The sequence below is a fragment of the Tachypleus tridentatus genome, chromosome 3, assembly GCF_004210375.1.
Source record: "Tachypleus tridentatus isolate NWPU-2018 chromosome 3, ASM421037v1, whole genome shotgun sequence".
NCBI classification, from domain to species: Eukaryota; Metazoa; Arthropoda; class Merostomata; order Xiphosura; family Limulidae; genus Tachypleus; species Tachypleus tridentatus.
Genome location: NC_134827.1, coordinates 28,976,955 through 28,993,108, shown reverse-complemented (window position 1 = coordinate 28,993,108; position 16,154 = coordinate 28,976,955). Strand labels below are relative to the sequence as shown.

The 16,154-nt window shown below is 29.9% G+C and overlaps 1 protein-coding gene across 1 annotated transcript in view; it reads right to left on the bottom strand.

Annotated features, from left to right (window-relative positions):
• LOC143246612 (general transcription factor 3C polypeptide 2-like) overlaps positions 1 to 16,154 on the bottom strand; it is a 43,199-nt gene that overhangs the window by 22,144 nt on the left and 4,901 nt on the right. The window contains exons 3-11 of the mRNA XM_076493633.1: positions 14,814 to 14,925; positions 13,617 to 13,693; positions 11,493 to 11,623; positions 10,769 to 10,967; positions 5,861 to 6,061; positions 5,109 to 5,296; positions 3,545 to 3,754; positions 3,178 to 3,274; positions 148 to 235 (exon numbers count right to left, since the gene is read on the bottom strand). Coding sequence (XP_076349748.1) covers positions 148 to 235; positions 3,178 to 3,274; positions 3,545 to 3,754; positions 5,109 to 5,296; positions 5,861 to 6,061; positions 10,769 to 10,809 — 825 coding nt within the window. The 5' untranslated portion in view covers positions 10,810 to 10,967; positions 11,493 to 11,623; positions 13,617 to 13,693; positions 14,814 to 14,925. The remainder of the gene's footprint in view (positions 1 to 147; positions 236 to 3,177; positions 3,275 to 3,544; positions 3,755 to 5,108; positions 5,297 to 5,860; positions 6,062 to 10,768; positions 10,968 to 11,492; positions 11,624 to 13,616; positions 13,694 to 14,813; positions 14,926 to 16,154) is intronic.

Sequence of the window (16,154 nt, the reverse complement as noted above, 5' to 3'; positions counted from 1 at the left end):
ACATAAATAGTCTGTTCGATATAACTCTGATATACATGGCCTGAAGGCAGCAGGAAAACAATCTTAAGTGTTCTGAACTCCAAACATGCTTTACAGTTAAAGCAACATTTAACTGTAAACATCAGAATGATAATAAAACAAACTTACCCAAACTGTACTGTTGTGTGCTGAAATCACTCGAAGGATGTAGTTGAAGTAGCCACATTCTTTATAGAAAGTTTGAGTTTTGTTCAAGCTAATATCAAGAAAAGTTAGGTTGTTTATACACATATACTGAACCATAAGTTTTAAAGCAAAATACAAATTATAAATATTACGTCAACTGGTGTTCTCAACCTGGCAGCACCTTATATGCACGTGAACTAAAGAGACAGATTAGAGATATTTAACTGACCACAAGGAAGGAAGCCAGTCGGTGATACTTAGTACTGCAAGGCCCTTGAATTAAATAATGAAACTGTCATTCTCAAGCATCATGTACTAGATTATAACGCAGAGGATATTCAGCAGTATTACAACACATGCCACAGAACTTTCAACAAAGACATGATAAACCCAGCTTTAAAATAAGAAGTAAAAACAAAACTTGTTTTCAAAGAAGCTTAAAGCATTCTGTTAGGCTTAAGTATTAAATCAATAAAACATTGTGTAGTTATGTTTATTCCAATGACAATTATAGCATGAATACTAATTTATCATTAATTTAAAATGCATTTCTTTACAATAAAGTAAAAATGAATTATATGTATAATACATAAGGAATTATACCAAAAAAAAATAGTACAAAATACGTGAGGTTCAGGGGATTTCAACCCCTATCATCAACCCTTTTTCTTAATACAGATAAGTCTAAAAGGCAGCATTGTTTAGAAAATATAATTTATGGTATGCATTTAAAAAAAGAACACCTGTCTGTTCATAGAGTTGCTACACATTAAGATCCACTGGTTTGCATAAATCTTACTTCATCAGTAACCTGGAAACAAAGAATAGCACTACTCCTTCTAAAATAATGAATTGCAATTACTACGTAGTATTTAACTTCTTTTACGCACCATAAGTAACCTATTTTGACTAGTGTTTGCAGTGTTAATTACACACCTCATAAAACACATTAATGTATACATTTTTTTACCATTGTGCTGGCTATCCACATTCACTCAGTACATTTATGAGCACAAATATTTAAAAACTAAAAGTCATCTTGCAATTCTATAAAATTACAGGTAAAAATAAATGAATATAAGCTACTTTTATGTCTTTAATATGAATGTTCTACATTTCTTGAAAAACTCAAAATGTAAATGATTACCACGCCATCACTTCTGTTTCTTTTAAAATACACTGTACTTCAAGCATAGTTTATGTATTAATAAAAATAGTCAGTTACTATAAAGTAATAATTTTTACAAGACACTGAAGTAATACAGAATTAAGAATTATTCTACTCTTAAAGTGGTCCAATGTTTTAACTAATGAACTAGCACTAAAAAATTTACAACATATTTCTAATGAGAATTGTTTTTAAAAGCTGTTTCTTGTATTTAGAAATACTCAAACTACACAGTTACATTAATTACAAGTACTTGCACATTATCTGTTTCTTTAAAATAAAATTGAAGAGTTATTTTAAGCATTTTAAAATGCATAATAAACACTCTCAAAATCCTGACAACATACAGTGATAATGTACCTTCATAAAAATGTAGCTAACTATTGCAGATTATTACACAGCTCTGGCAGAGGACAAATCAGTGCATTATTACAATTTGGAAGTGGTATAAAATAAATGTCACAATTAACTATGTACTTCATATATATATAGACATACACATGTGGATCTCCATAAATTAAATAACTCCTGCTAAAAACCATGTTTGTTAATTAAGATGCTTTGATGTTTAGCTTGGTTAACATTTGTTTAGCAGCAGATTCTTATGTAACACCAATGATCACAAAAACATTAAGTTTTTTTTTTACAAAGAAAAGACAGTGTGATGATTGGATATTTTGTTTACAAATTTTGTGCAAAGCTACACTAGGGCTAACTGAGCTAGCTGTCTCTAATTTAGCAGTGTAAGACTAGATGAAAGGCAGCTAGTCATCACCACTCGCTGTCAACTCTTTGACAACTCTTTTACCAACGAAAAGTGGGATTGATCGTCACATTATAATGCCCCCACAGCGAAAAAGGGCAAGCACATTTGGTGTGACTGGAATTTGAACCCGTGACCCTCAGATTACGAGTCGAGTGCCTTAACCACCAAGCCATGCCTGGCCTTGTGTGATGAAAGGCTGATGATAATATATTAAAATATAAAATTGTTTTAAACAGACACAAATAATGTTGATATTACAAGCAACTAACTCGACATACTACATTACATCAGAGGATCATGCTCAGTAAAAAACGTTTTTACGTAACTACAACTATTAAAACATTAATTATTCAGAAACTGTCTTCTATAAAACTACAATGTTGTGAAAACGAAGACACGTATTGTAAAGCAAAGTTTTAATTTTTCATTTAGTAAAATATAAGTGTTCTGCTAATTTTAATGTAGTGCCAATAATTCCTGTAATGATTTTTAGATAATATCCAGGCTGAACAGATGAGTTGGATTACTGGCCAAAAGGTATCACTGGCACTATATATAGCAAACATATAGTGTGATTGACACACTGTTATAGTTTCTTCATTACTACTAAGCCCTTACAGTTACTAATGCAACCATCTCCACTGATACTGTGCTTGCTCTATTTGTTCTTGGAACAATAATGAATTAACAACCATAACACTTGTTATTCACACATCATAATAATATAAACGGTATCTCACTAAAGGTCACATCCAAGCCACTTTGATGGACTTTAGTAAGACTTCACTAGCAGTGCAAATATATATTACAGGTATAGCACAGCTAATATATTTATTAATATTTTTCTTGACTTCTTAGAACTGATGAGGCAATTTTTCCTATACCTGTAATATATTTATTAATATTTTTCTTGACTTCTTAGAACTGATGAGGCAACTGGAATTTAAAAACAACAACTTAAAATTTGTTAAATTCACTTAAGAAACATGAAAAAAAAAACCTATAACTTTTCATGTCAAAAACAGTGGTTATGACAATGTTTAGATAATCTGTATGTGAAGAACTGCATGTTACTTACTTGAAACATTCATCAATACAAACAAAGATACCACACCAGTGAGACACCCAGTCTAAGTCACGGTGCAAGCCTCTTTTCAGTACACTTAATGGTATAGCTAGAAAAGATTTATATATATATATATATATACAAAAAAATGTTAAAACATGAATATAATATTTCTTCTATAATTAATTGACTACAAAAACAGTAACAATACAACTTTTTTTTTCTAAAACAATGATTGTTTTTTTATGAATAAGGTTTATTGATTGCTGACATTTAGCATCAGGCAAGATAAATTAAACAGTACAAATGTTAATACAATCTGTGTTTCAACTTCTGATATTTTATTCAGTTAAAGGTTAAAGAAAAACTTAATACACACATGGATCTTCTAGGTCCCAAATTTTAACCGAACGGTCACTACTACACGTGGCTAAAAATCGTCCACCAGGTACTGGACCCCACATAAGAGACGTTACACAGCATGCATGAGCATAAAACGAAAGATAAGGATAGAGCTTCACGAAGCGATTGTCAGACTCGATAACCAACAATGGAGAAGAAGTCATCAAGTCCCAGATTGACAATAACCCTAAGAGTAAGAGAATTGAGAAAATGATTAAAAATAATTAATGAAAGCAATCATATACATCTAAATTAATCAGTCTTTCAAAATTTGTAACACATACTGGAGGGATTTACACATTTTGATAAAAATGTTTAGAAAAACAAAACAAAACAGCTTTCTATTCATTCCCCCCCATTCATGAAAAATATGAAAATGTTTTAAAAAACTTGAATGTTGATTATTTAACAGAAATATACAGTATAACCTCAATTAACATGCACCGTGCCACAAAGGGCAGAACATTTCAGACTTTTTTTTTTTTTAACTGTTTGAAACCAAAATAAATCTTGCAGTAATTGACACCTTGATATTCCAGATTAAGGACACATGGACACTTGATAAAGTGGTCAGTTATCTTTGTATGCCTGCACAGTATACCACAAAATTCCAAACAGAAGGATGACCAATTTTCAAACACTTGCAATGTTTATTGGACTGACTCAGAAAAATATCTTTAATAAACTTCTTCACAAATTTAAATTGCAATCTTATTATTCTGGGGAATTCTTTTCACAAACACTGTAGGACATGTTAGATGATAAACTTGAAGCAGGGGTCAAGCCAGTTTATTTTTGGACTCATGCTTCAATGCTCTCAAGAATATTGTATTAGTTTCAAGTAAAGTCTAATGACACAAGCAGTTATTTGTTGCTTTATATTCAGAGGATTTTATACTTCAGTTTTTGACATTAAAATACACACAGAAATATGAAATGTTTAGCAGTCCAAGCTTTGAAGTACTTTAAAACCTTGTGGCCAATTATAAATCTAACCCACCCCATGAGACCTGTTGACAACACTCCATGTCACAGCAGCATGTAACCTACAAACACCCTTGCTTGTTCTACATACTCCAAACAAAATGAGGGGAGGGCACTTACAATTCAAAGGTTTATCATAGTTAATATGTAATCCAGCTTTGCATGTCTTATTTTTGATATTAAGGACAACTTGCTATAGAAAACATCTGAGTACAGGTAGAAGGGCACCCTTTTAATGTTGAGGCTTTACTGTACATTACTGCTAACAGTCAAATGTTTGTTAACAATTTGATCATGTGAAAAAACTTTGGTGCAAACAGTTACATTTATAAAAAAAACACTACTGCTACTAGGTAATAATTTGTTAAAACTTTCCAAATCAGAGGAATCTGGTAAAAACTTTTACCTGAAGCATACCCTTGCTATAACCATTGCGTAATAATAATTTAAGAGATAATAACAACAAAATACCACATCAAGCATAACATTCCTTTGCTATCCAGTAAATTGTTAAAATGTCAACTGGATAAAAAAAGACTTTGGATGGTACTACTAACCTGAAGCATACCCTCCTGCCACCAGTTGATGACCATCAGTTCTACTCCAGCCAAGTGCACAACAGATGCTTTTCTTACTTGCAATGCAAGGCCCTTCCCCAGGTGGTGAAAGCACTGCTACTGGTTTTACTTTGTAAACAGCCTGCAGGCCTTTTTGATCTGTTACAAGGGATGTTGGATGGGGAATACTATCAGAGTAAAAAAAAAGGTTGTGATTCAGAGATTTCTGAATTAATAAAAGTCTCATCTTTTACATTTAATATTCTGTTTAATAATGTGTAAAAGAAAGTACTTGTTTATTTACAAAATCAGACCTCACACATATATTACCATAACATTTCTGTTTTAGCACACACAATAACACAGCCCTGCAAATTTAAACATCATAGAATTTGTTCTGGTTTGATTAACTAATTTTTGAAAATTTATCTACACAGATTTTGAAAGTGATATTCACTTTTTCTCCCATGTTAACCACTTGAATGCTAGCAGTGTGTTTCTCATGGGTTCTAGAATAACCAACAATACATTCATGTCACAATTAGTCTAGAGAAATCTATAGCTAGAGGTCATCAACAATTTCAATGAAAATGATTCACTTATGTCAAAGTACACATGATATTTTGTGAAAATTCTGTAAGTGATGAAAAAAAATGGATGTAATTTTCTGATTCAGCATACAAGAATTACTGTAGAACATGCAAGAATTTCAAGACAATAGAACTATTGTAAGCCTGCGTAATTCTACTTACCTTAATATTCGAACATAACCATCACCACATGCTACAGCCATCAAACCCAAACGAGGCAGAACCTCTTTGTCATCCATATCTTTTTTGGTACATTGATTTCCATATTCTGGTTCCCAGCATCCAGAGGGACACCATAAAAGTTTCCAAACAGCACCAAAGTTATGAGCTATAACCAGACTAAGCTGAGGAGGTCTTTCAGATCTGACAGAAGATATACATTGAATTTTGTTTAATACACATTGTTAAAACAAATATATCTGAACACATAACAATTAATGCAGTAGAATAATAACTTTTGTAAAATAATCCAAGAATTTAAATGTTTGATACAGACATAATACATTCGGGGAAATTGTTTAATCCTTTCTAAAATTAAAGGCAGTAAAAGCATGCTGCCGTTTCTTCATTTGTGTTCATAACAATTGATAATTCCTAACTGTATTTGAAACACTTAAATATAAAGCCTGATACCCACTGAATATTTTTAAATATAAATGTTATTTTTTGAAAAATTCAGAATTTGAAGTGAAATAAAAAACAATTATGTGACTCAACTACATGTTATGATATTACAATATACTCAAAACTGCTCATTTAGTTTTGCACACTTGTTTTACAGACTTTGAAGTTTCTGTACCTATCTTATTCATTACACAAAATAATCAACTCTTCCATAAAAATAAGTTCAGTACATCCTTATTATTGTTATTTTTAATATCTTTTCATTCCAAGATATTTTTGAAAAGAAATAGTTACAAACCTAATGATACCAACAGACTATCTCACTTTGTTAAATGAAATCTCCAGCATATTGTTAAAACCAATATGAAATGCTAATACTTATTTTACTACATGTTACTTACAAAATTTACTTCAGTTGTTTCCAAAAGAATCCCACAACATGGGCTTAAGGAGCACATTTAGTTTCTTACAAGTTAAACTGCCAGTCACTTGTTGAGAAGATGAAATGGTGAGTATGCTTAATTACAAGTAAAAATCACAAAAAGCAACATTTGTTTTGACACAATGAAAGGTAAAATCTTTATTATGAGTTACAGCCCTAACTAATTTCAACAACACTAGTCCTGATGGTGGAAAATGTACCAGTGAAACTATATGGTTATAAATCATAATATAGATTTTACCTTTCATTGTAAAAAAAAGGTGTTTTTTTTTCTGTTTTTTGCTCTTAGCATAAGAGCACAATGTACCAAAAAATAAATTAAGACCATGCCCTGTATTAAGCTTGTGATAAACTAAGCCTATGTGAAGAATTTAATCACTTTCAGGACCACAAAAATTTCATTGGACCCATGGGAATTGAATATGTTTCATCTCATTAAGATATTCAATCAGATACTAGTGCCACACAGTGATGAAACACAGGAATTAACATCACTCACAGTCAGGACAAATAGTTTTGGTAATGCAGCGAATATGTTTTATTAGTCATACAACGTCAAAAGAGAAGTTGAAATCAACGTTTGGGTTTGGTACTGGCTTTCATTGTAATTTATTTTTAGTTTCTAACCAATATGTACAAGGGAGATGGATAACCTAAAACCTTATAATTAATTATTCTAAGCCTATCAGCCACTCTTTTAGGCTTAATGCCTAGCATGTAAAAAAACATATTAATTTAAAGGAAAAATTTTGATTCTCCCAGGAAGAAGATAATTTGTACAAGGACAGTGATTGTGAGCCTCTAAATGAATAAATTTAATACTTGAATTGTTACATCATTCATGTAAGTTACAATAAAGCACATGATCAGTGATGATGTAGCTTGTTAGATAGAGCAGTTTATTTTCAAAAGAGGGTTAACTTCATCAAAAGATTTGAGTGATGTTAATATATATTTAAAAAAAAAAGGGTGTTTAACTTAATTACACCTCAGTTTCAATATTGTTGAATAAAAGTATGAGAAAACAAGTTAGGTAACATCAACATTCTAATAACACCAGTGACAGTTTTCAAAATTATTTATATTTGAAACGTTGCTTCGTTCTTCAGTCATTTCAGGTTATGACATTAAATATTTAACATCTAGAGTCCCAGATTATGAAAAATTTAAATATCAAATTTGGAGAAAAACATTCACCTTGATGACATGATCAAAACATTTGTTATTCAGTTGAATACAAACATCAAGTGAGCATTTCTTTCAATTTAGGTCAATTTACATTATTCACAAAACATGGCTTTGGGCAACAGGTCCATTATTTTGTACAATTCTACATAAAAACAAAAATAACCAAGGAAAATTCTTTTCAATCAGATATTTATGTAATGCACCAAAAACATCTAAAAAAATCCTATAAAAATAAATTTACGGGTAGCCATCCTAGACTACTTCCCATCATGTGTCCCTTCCTGCACAGCAATTTTATCACTGTTTGTCATAACAGTCCTGATACTGTTCATACCTGACCTACTATGATCCATATTAAAAACCATCATAACATATTTTCTTTATTCATCCTGTATCTCCATTGGAGAGTATTTCAATCATGAACCATAATTATGGTTCAGTATAGGAATCACAAAACTTTAATATAATTTTCAGGCAAAAAGCACCTTAAACAATAAAATTTCAATCAAATAATACTTTAAAACCTTCACTATTCATTGCTAAGGCTGTACACATACTAAAATGCACAAAAACGAATGCATCCTATATTTATAAGGAAAAAAAAATGTTCAAAATGGCCCATCTGTAATTATATCCAGCCTACAATAAAAATGGTTTATTATGTTGGACACAAACCTATTGTAAAATACTAAATAATACAAAGGTCATAGAGGTACTGAAACGATGGTTTGTTTCTTCTGTATTTTACACAAGCTAAGAAATATCATAATTCTAGTATAAACAATGTTATCATTAAACCTTAAAGTTAGCTTTCTTATAAATATATGACTAACATGTAGATATTCAAAGCTTTGTGTACTATACAATCAGAGCTGTTAGGGAGCCAGACCCTATTTTAAGTATGAAGGAATAATAAAAAAAAAATCACTACAAAAAATATCATATTTTTTTACACAGTCATAGGATAAATACTTTAAAAGACATAAAGGAATATTTAAAACTATGTTTTAGATGTACATGTTTTACATGAAAAGACTGCTTATCTACTGGAAAAAATTCATATTCATTTAGTGGAGGTTGTATGTTAGTTTAGGCATATATTTGGCCATTGATATGCACTATATATAGAAAATTTAGTTACACAGAAACTATAAATGCTCACTATGTTCTCAAACGAATTGCCATGGCAATCTCTAACACTTTACATATCGAACTAATGTGATCAAATAGTCAATAGATACAGTAAATCATAATGAACCATATCAGCTAGCTACTAGATCAAGTAATTTTTTGCCCATAGTTTACCATAAAAAAAGTCATATAAGGAAGCCAAATAAAAAACTGAGTTGAATAGTCTGCAAATAGGAACAATAAAAAAGTAAAATTGAAATCAATACTTGAACTGTTTTAAGTTTGATGAGAAATTTCCTAAAATTATGTAGTCTCAAAAAATAAAATACCTAATTTTGTGTTTTCTAATGAAAATTCATCATGTAATCCAGTTATTTGCACTTGAACTCTGAATAGTTTTTAACAGCAATTTTCACATTAAATATAAAATTATTAATGTTTACGTTTTTATATTTCACTTGTATACTTTTTAGAACTAACTAACTAAATAAATACCAAAATTTTACGTAAACATTTATTTTATTTGCCATTTCCTCTACTATATTACTAACTCTAGTTATTATCATTAATATACAGTGCAGTGAAAGGTTTAAAATTAAGAAACAGAAATGGGTGTGCACCATTTAAACCCTCACTGATTATTTTACTGACATGCATAATTTTACGCCTTTATCTTTTAATTTATAATTCATATTTAATGTTTTATTTTCCTATCCTATTTTTTATCTTTGGTTATTTCTGTTAATGCATAACAATAAATGCACATGGGTAATGTCATGCTAACTTCAGTTATTAGGTTTAGCCCCTCAAGCATAATATTTTTTGCACTCACAAGTGTTGTCTCAAAGGTGTTCTAGTGATGTAAAGTATAGAATAATTTAAAAAAAATTAAACCTCTTAAATACAAACCTTGAAAAACAATAAGACATAATTAACTAAAATATGAAAGTAAAATCTAACTTCAATTAATGAAGTTAATACATGTAAAGCAGGAGAAAATTACCACTGTTACAAACATTTCTCTTAAGAGGAAACTTAGCCTCATAATGGCACTGAAAGCAACCCTACATGCCATATGTATTATGTGAGGATGAAAAACCTTGAAGGGTAAAATCTGGTCTTTCTACTGGTTATAAACATGCCATTCAAAATAAAATGATCACTAGGTAACACAGCTTCTGTTTTGCAAGTAAACATGGCATAGCTTGAACTTGGAAATGTCTGTAATGACTTCTTTCGAGGCCAATTCTAGGAACTTCTATCAAGTTATTGGTAAACGAACTGTATGTGCATGTAGTTTACTGTCACCAAGAAATACACTATTAACCATAATAATTTCTTGCATAGCAAAGTCTAAAGTTTAGCTGCTATGGCCACTTGCATTTCAAACATGAGCAAATGTGAAAGTGTTATTAATCTTTCATCAGTTAACTTTGAAATAACAGAATAAAAACTTAAATAATATTAGGCTTAGAATCATAATGTACTTGACAATACTAATGTCATTAAAATACCTAAAGTGGTTTAATTAAATTTTGATTACAACTCAGTAACACCTTGCAACTTGCACGTAAAGGTATTTAAAAATGGTACCATGTTATATGGTTAAAGTGAATGAAATATAGATAATACAAAACAAAGATGTCTTTGCAACTTACAAGTTAATACATATTTAATGGTCTCACTTGTTTAAATCCAAAATTCCTGCATCCCAAATCTGAATCATTCCTTCTTCTGGAGAAGTGTCCACCAGTGAGTGAGTACCATCTACTTTCAGGGAAACTGATAATGCAATATATTGTTTGGTAGTCACACCTAAAGGAACCGTACACCAATCACAAGCCCAAACAGGACCACCAACAAAAAATGTTGAGCAGGAGGCATCTACAGAATACAGCATGGTAAGAAATCCCACTCATTGTTTAAAGTAAAACAAAGGTGAATAGAATCTGGATATACAATATCAAAATGCTCAAACCAAATATAAGAGCTGTACCTAAAATATTAAAATATGTGGCTGCAGTACTTATGTATTCTGATTCTAAATGCATTAGCAAATACTTCTTTACAACACTAGTGTCACAAAAAACAACATACATATGTATCCAATTAAAGAATTTATATTTACAATTGCTCCAAAACACATACATTTAATACGATCTGTATTAAGAAACCCTTTTTCATCTAACCTCAGTACTTTACCATTTCTGTTAATACGTTTAATCAAATTACATAAAATCAAAATTAAAACAAAATCTTTGACATATTTCATACAAGTTATAGGTAGTGAAAGTTAACAGTAAATACAATTAACATTATCAGTAAAGTTAACAATGTACGTGTGTGTTAGAACTATAAAAACAACAAAAACTTCTGTACAAATTGTTATCAAATGGTTCCATTACATACTTTCAGAAGATATTGATTCAAACAAGCTTAACTTCTTCCATGCAGATGGAACAATCTCTGGAACATTATCAGAATTATCAAACCTGATGTACGGTGATTCTTTCAGCTCTGGAAAGTACTGTTTAGACTCCCTATAAAGCCAAAAGATGTTAACTATCTTTTAATGCACAGTAAAAATAAATTGTTATACCTGAATGATTTTTTCAATTTTTTGAAAGTATTATACGAACTATTTTGTCTATAAACCAAAGTACATGGAAAATTGTGCTTCTAATGAATGCTATTTGAAACTCATCTAACTAAGCTTCAGGTATAAACAAAATATCTGAAAGCAAAGAGTAATTCATACTTACTATTTTAATAATATAGTAATCATGTTTAATATAAACATATAAACGAAATATAGAATTATAAATTATGGATCATTAAGCTTGATTTTCGTAACCAAAATAAGTCATCAATTTCAAACAATCTGAGATATTAGCTCCTTTCCACCAAGGTTGGTCAAATTGACCAACTTTGTAATCAATTTGTACTTACGTTTTCACACTACACCTTTTAATACAATATATGTATCTCCTCAAACTCTGATAGGTTTTCAACAAAAACTACAAGTCTTTTGTACAAAAAAACAAAACAAAAAAGAGAAAGACTTTTTAATCAAGTACTTTTACTGTCAATACATTGATTCTTTTTTTGGTTGTCTGAGTCCAAAGCGATTTTCACATTGAGAATAAAAAAAATACTTTTCTTCATTTCGAAACTCAAATTTCATTTGTGTAATCTCTGAACTTTCCTAAATTCCATACCTTTTTTCTGTAAAACTCATAGTTTGTTACTTTTTCTACCTGAACTATATTTAAGGTTGATCAATTTGATGACTTCTTAACAAACAGAAAAAGAAATCTAAATTATCCATTCCTTTTTTCCAGAACAATTTAAAGGTAACAAGAAACTATCCTAAATAGCTTAAAAGTATGCATCTATTTATACTTAAACCTTACTGCCTTTTGAGTAATGAGTATCTAATATTTGCACTACATAAGTAAATTACATGGCAAACATGCAGCTCATATTATGGCATCAAATTAACTAATATCCACACAACTTTTGAGCACACCGCATGAAAAATTCATTTTACCTTATCTAATATAAAACATTTGCAATTTTTATATTTTAGTTACATTTATAATGATAAAGAATACAGATGAAAAACAAGAATAAAGTAATAATTGAGCTTTTTCTCGTCAATTGTCGATGACACTTAACCCCCATTATACTAACAGTACTACTTAATAATTTTTCATTTAATTACATAATACTCCAAAGAATGCAAAATAATAGTATAGAAATAACAGAATATGTCTCATAGCTATTACAAAGTTTCTGTCTTTTTAACAACACGATAAGAGTGATTACAAATTCAATTGAGCTTGTCAACATATTTCTTGTACTAAAACTGACAATTCTCTGTGTGGAAAACAATATAATACCGAACGTCAAACAAAACTACTGACAATTTCTGAAAGAGAGACTGTGAAAGGTGGGCATGATAAGAGTGGTATGGTTCTAAAATTTCTTGCTCTGAAACTAAACAGATTGAAGGCTATGAAAATAATGTTTTCTTTGAGCAATAACAACACTATAGCAGCTATATTAAGTTAAATTCCGTTCATCTTGGAGGAATGATAAATTTGTAAAAAGGAGATGCCTAAAGAAAAAATGTAACAATTTTTAAAACTAGCAGAAATTTAGGATAGTGTTTAATTATTGCCTTATAAAATTAAAAACTTAAAACTTGTATAGTTTTAAAATCTGATTTATTAGCTGCATTTTCTTCATATACTATGATAACAAAGCAGTTTAATTTAATTTTGAATACATCTTACTCAAGCATTATGACACGTACTGTTGATGTTCATAGGAAGAGATTTAATAAAAATATATATACAACCTCAAAAAGAAATTTTATAAAACTCAATTAATAATTAATTACATACAACTTGTAATTTACCAATTCAGAAAACTGTAGCAGATTTATTTCAATACAGATTCTGTACCCTCAGACATATCAACTATAAGCTAAATGCCTTTTCAAAAATAATTTCTGAACTTGATACTTACGATGGACTTAACTTTTCCCAGTCCTTTGCATGTGGCTTCCACCGAGTAAATAATTCTTTTTATAATGATTTTTGCGGCTGTAACAAAAGCACATATTTACTGAATTATTAGAAAGTAAACAGTGCAGTAATAAGGGGATATTATAAACAGTAAATAAGCAGGTAAAATATGAAATTATTATCTATCAACAATAACTGAATTTTTTAATAAAATAAATATTGATATTGGTGGTACAGTGTTGATCAGTATTTGGAAAAAAAAAATCCTTTAAGTACTATTAAACATATTATCTACCATTAAATTTTATCATTACCTCGAACAAGTACTAAACAGTACATAATTAAAGACTATAAAACTTAGTGAAGTACATTTCTTTTAAACAGTTGTTTCAAAGTCATTATTTATTTAGCAATTTCACCCTCTCCTTCGAATATGCAAGTTTTATACTGCTATGTTTATTTGTTTTTTGAATTTTGCGCAAAGCTACTTGAGGGATATCTGCGCCAGCCGTCCCTAATTTTGCAGTGTAAAACTAGAGGGAAGGCAGTCAGTTATTACCACCCACCGCCAACTGTTGAGCTACTCTTTTACCAACGAATAGTGGGATTGACCATCATATTATAATGCCCCCACGGCTGAAGTTACAGGGATTCGAACCCGTGACCCTCAGATTACAAGTCGAGTACCTTAACCACCTGGTCATGCCGGGCCATATTGCTATGTAAATAAAAGATAGATATGTATACAAATTTCTGACAACTACAATAAATATCCACTAAGTCACAATTCTTCTGAATACAAAAAATTATCAACCTTGTATTAGAGATGGTTAGATTTTTTTGTATAATTATGTTTCTCCTAAAACAGAATCCTTTTAAAATTATACTTATGTCACAAAATATATGATTAATGTCTGACTGTCAGCCTTTTTACCACAATTAGTCTCATTTCAACAAACATTTAAAAGTAATTAGTGTTAAAAATACACACAGAAAAATAACTCAAACAATACTGTGAGCATCTTAAGTTAATGTAAGTGCATTTACTATTAAAAAAACATTCAACTTACATATAAAATGATTGAACACTGAGAAGAAACTTTATTAAACTGTAAGTGGTACCCATTAAACAATACACACACATAAAGATGTATACCATACATTAATAATAAAAAAAAAGAATTCTAAAGCCACTTACAAGTCTAAAGTCCAATTCATAGCTGGTTCAAATGGCATTTTATCAAGTCTTTCTGTGCCATACTCTTTAAAGACATTCTGCAGTTTCCTTTTAGGAAGAGAATACTTGCTATCTGAAATGATACTGTTTTTAGTCTTGTGGACGATAAACTGGAGGAACATACACACACATTCTGTCCGAGTTCACGATGGAAAATTTTGGTTACAGCTCTTTACATTTTAATAATATAAATATCTCCTTCCAATCAAGTAAAAATTTGTCTATAAACAACTCTACAACTGGCTCACTCAGATGTTTCAGCCAGGTTTATATTTTGCAATTTCTTTCACACTGTTTATCTTTGATAAAATAACTAGATATAAAGTACAAACATGTCTTGAAAACATTAACTTTGAACAGACCATGAACTGTAGCAATTATATTTAAGAAACTCATCAGTTTTAATGTTAAAGTCTTTATATACATATGATCTATATCACACATTCATCGTTATATTTTAACAAACTTAAGCCACTACTGCTATTTCTAATGTTATGATTTCAATAACATAAGTATTAAATACAAATGTGGTTTCTGTACTTTTTTTGAAGACAGTATCAATGATTTAAAAATAAGTTGATCCAACAGAAGATTCATGCTATAAGTAACTAGTGAATAAGAAAGAGAAATAATTGACTGAAATCACTTTTGTATTTTAATCTATAGTAGTTTATTTACACACAAAACATTTCTTTGATTTACTGTAAGGGACAGATACTCGATTCTTTTAATATAATATAAAAAATGAAATTAGTAAGAAACACTCCTGTAGCTTTCAAACAGATATGATAAAATATTTAAATATGTTTGTGTGACATCACGAAAGGATGACAACGAAGGGCTGTAGTAATAAAACCTTTATAAGAGAAGGTAAATTCCCATGAAAAACAAGAGATGAATTACTATACCTTCAAGTGATGATAGATTCTTAACAAACATAAGCCTATACGTTGTGGAAATGCAGAAAAATTCTAAAATAGTAATGAATGGAATGTTTTAAAACTGAGATTTCTCCGAGCTCTGTAAAGATAAAAATTGGTAATTGGGTATGATGATAAATCAGTGCACTAGTGTATTTGCAGAATTTTGGCAAATCAATGCACCACAATACAAAAGTGTTGTATCAATTTGGCTTGCGTATTTTGTGAATTAAAAAAAGAAAATCGTTATTTAGTAAATATTAATCTGACAACAGTTTTAAAATTCTACTTTTAAATCTTTTGACCTTATTGCAACAAATCACAGGTCAAAGGTCATGTCATCTGATACAAAACTAAAATGCAATTAAAAATTTCATATTAT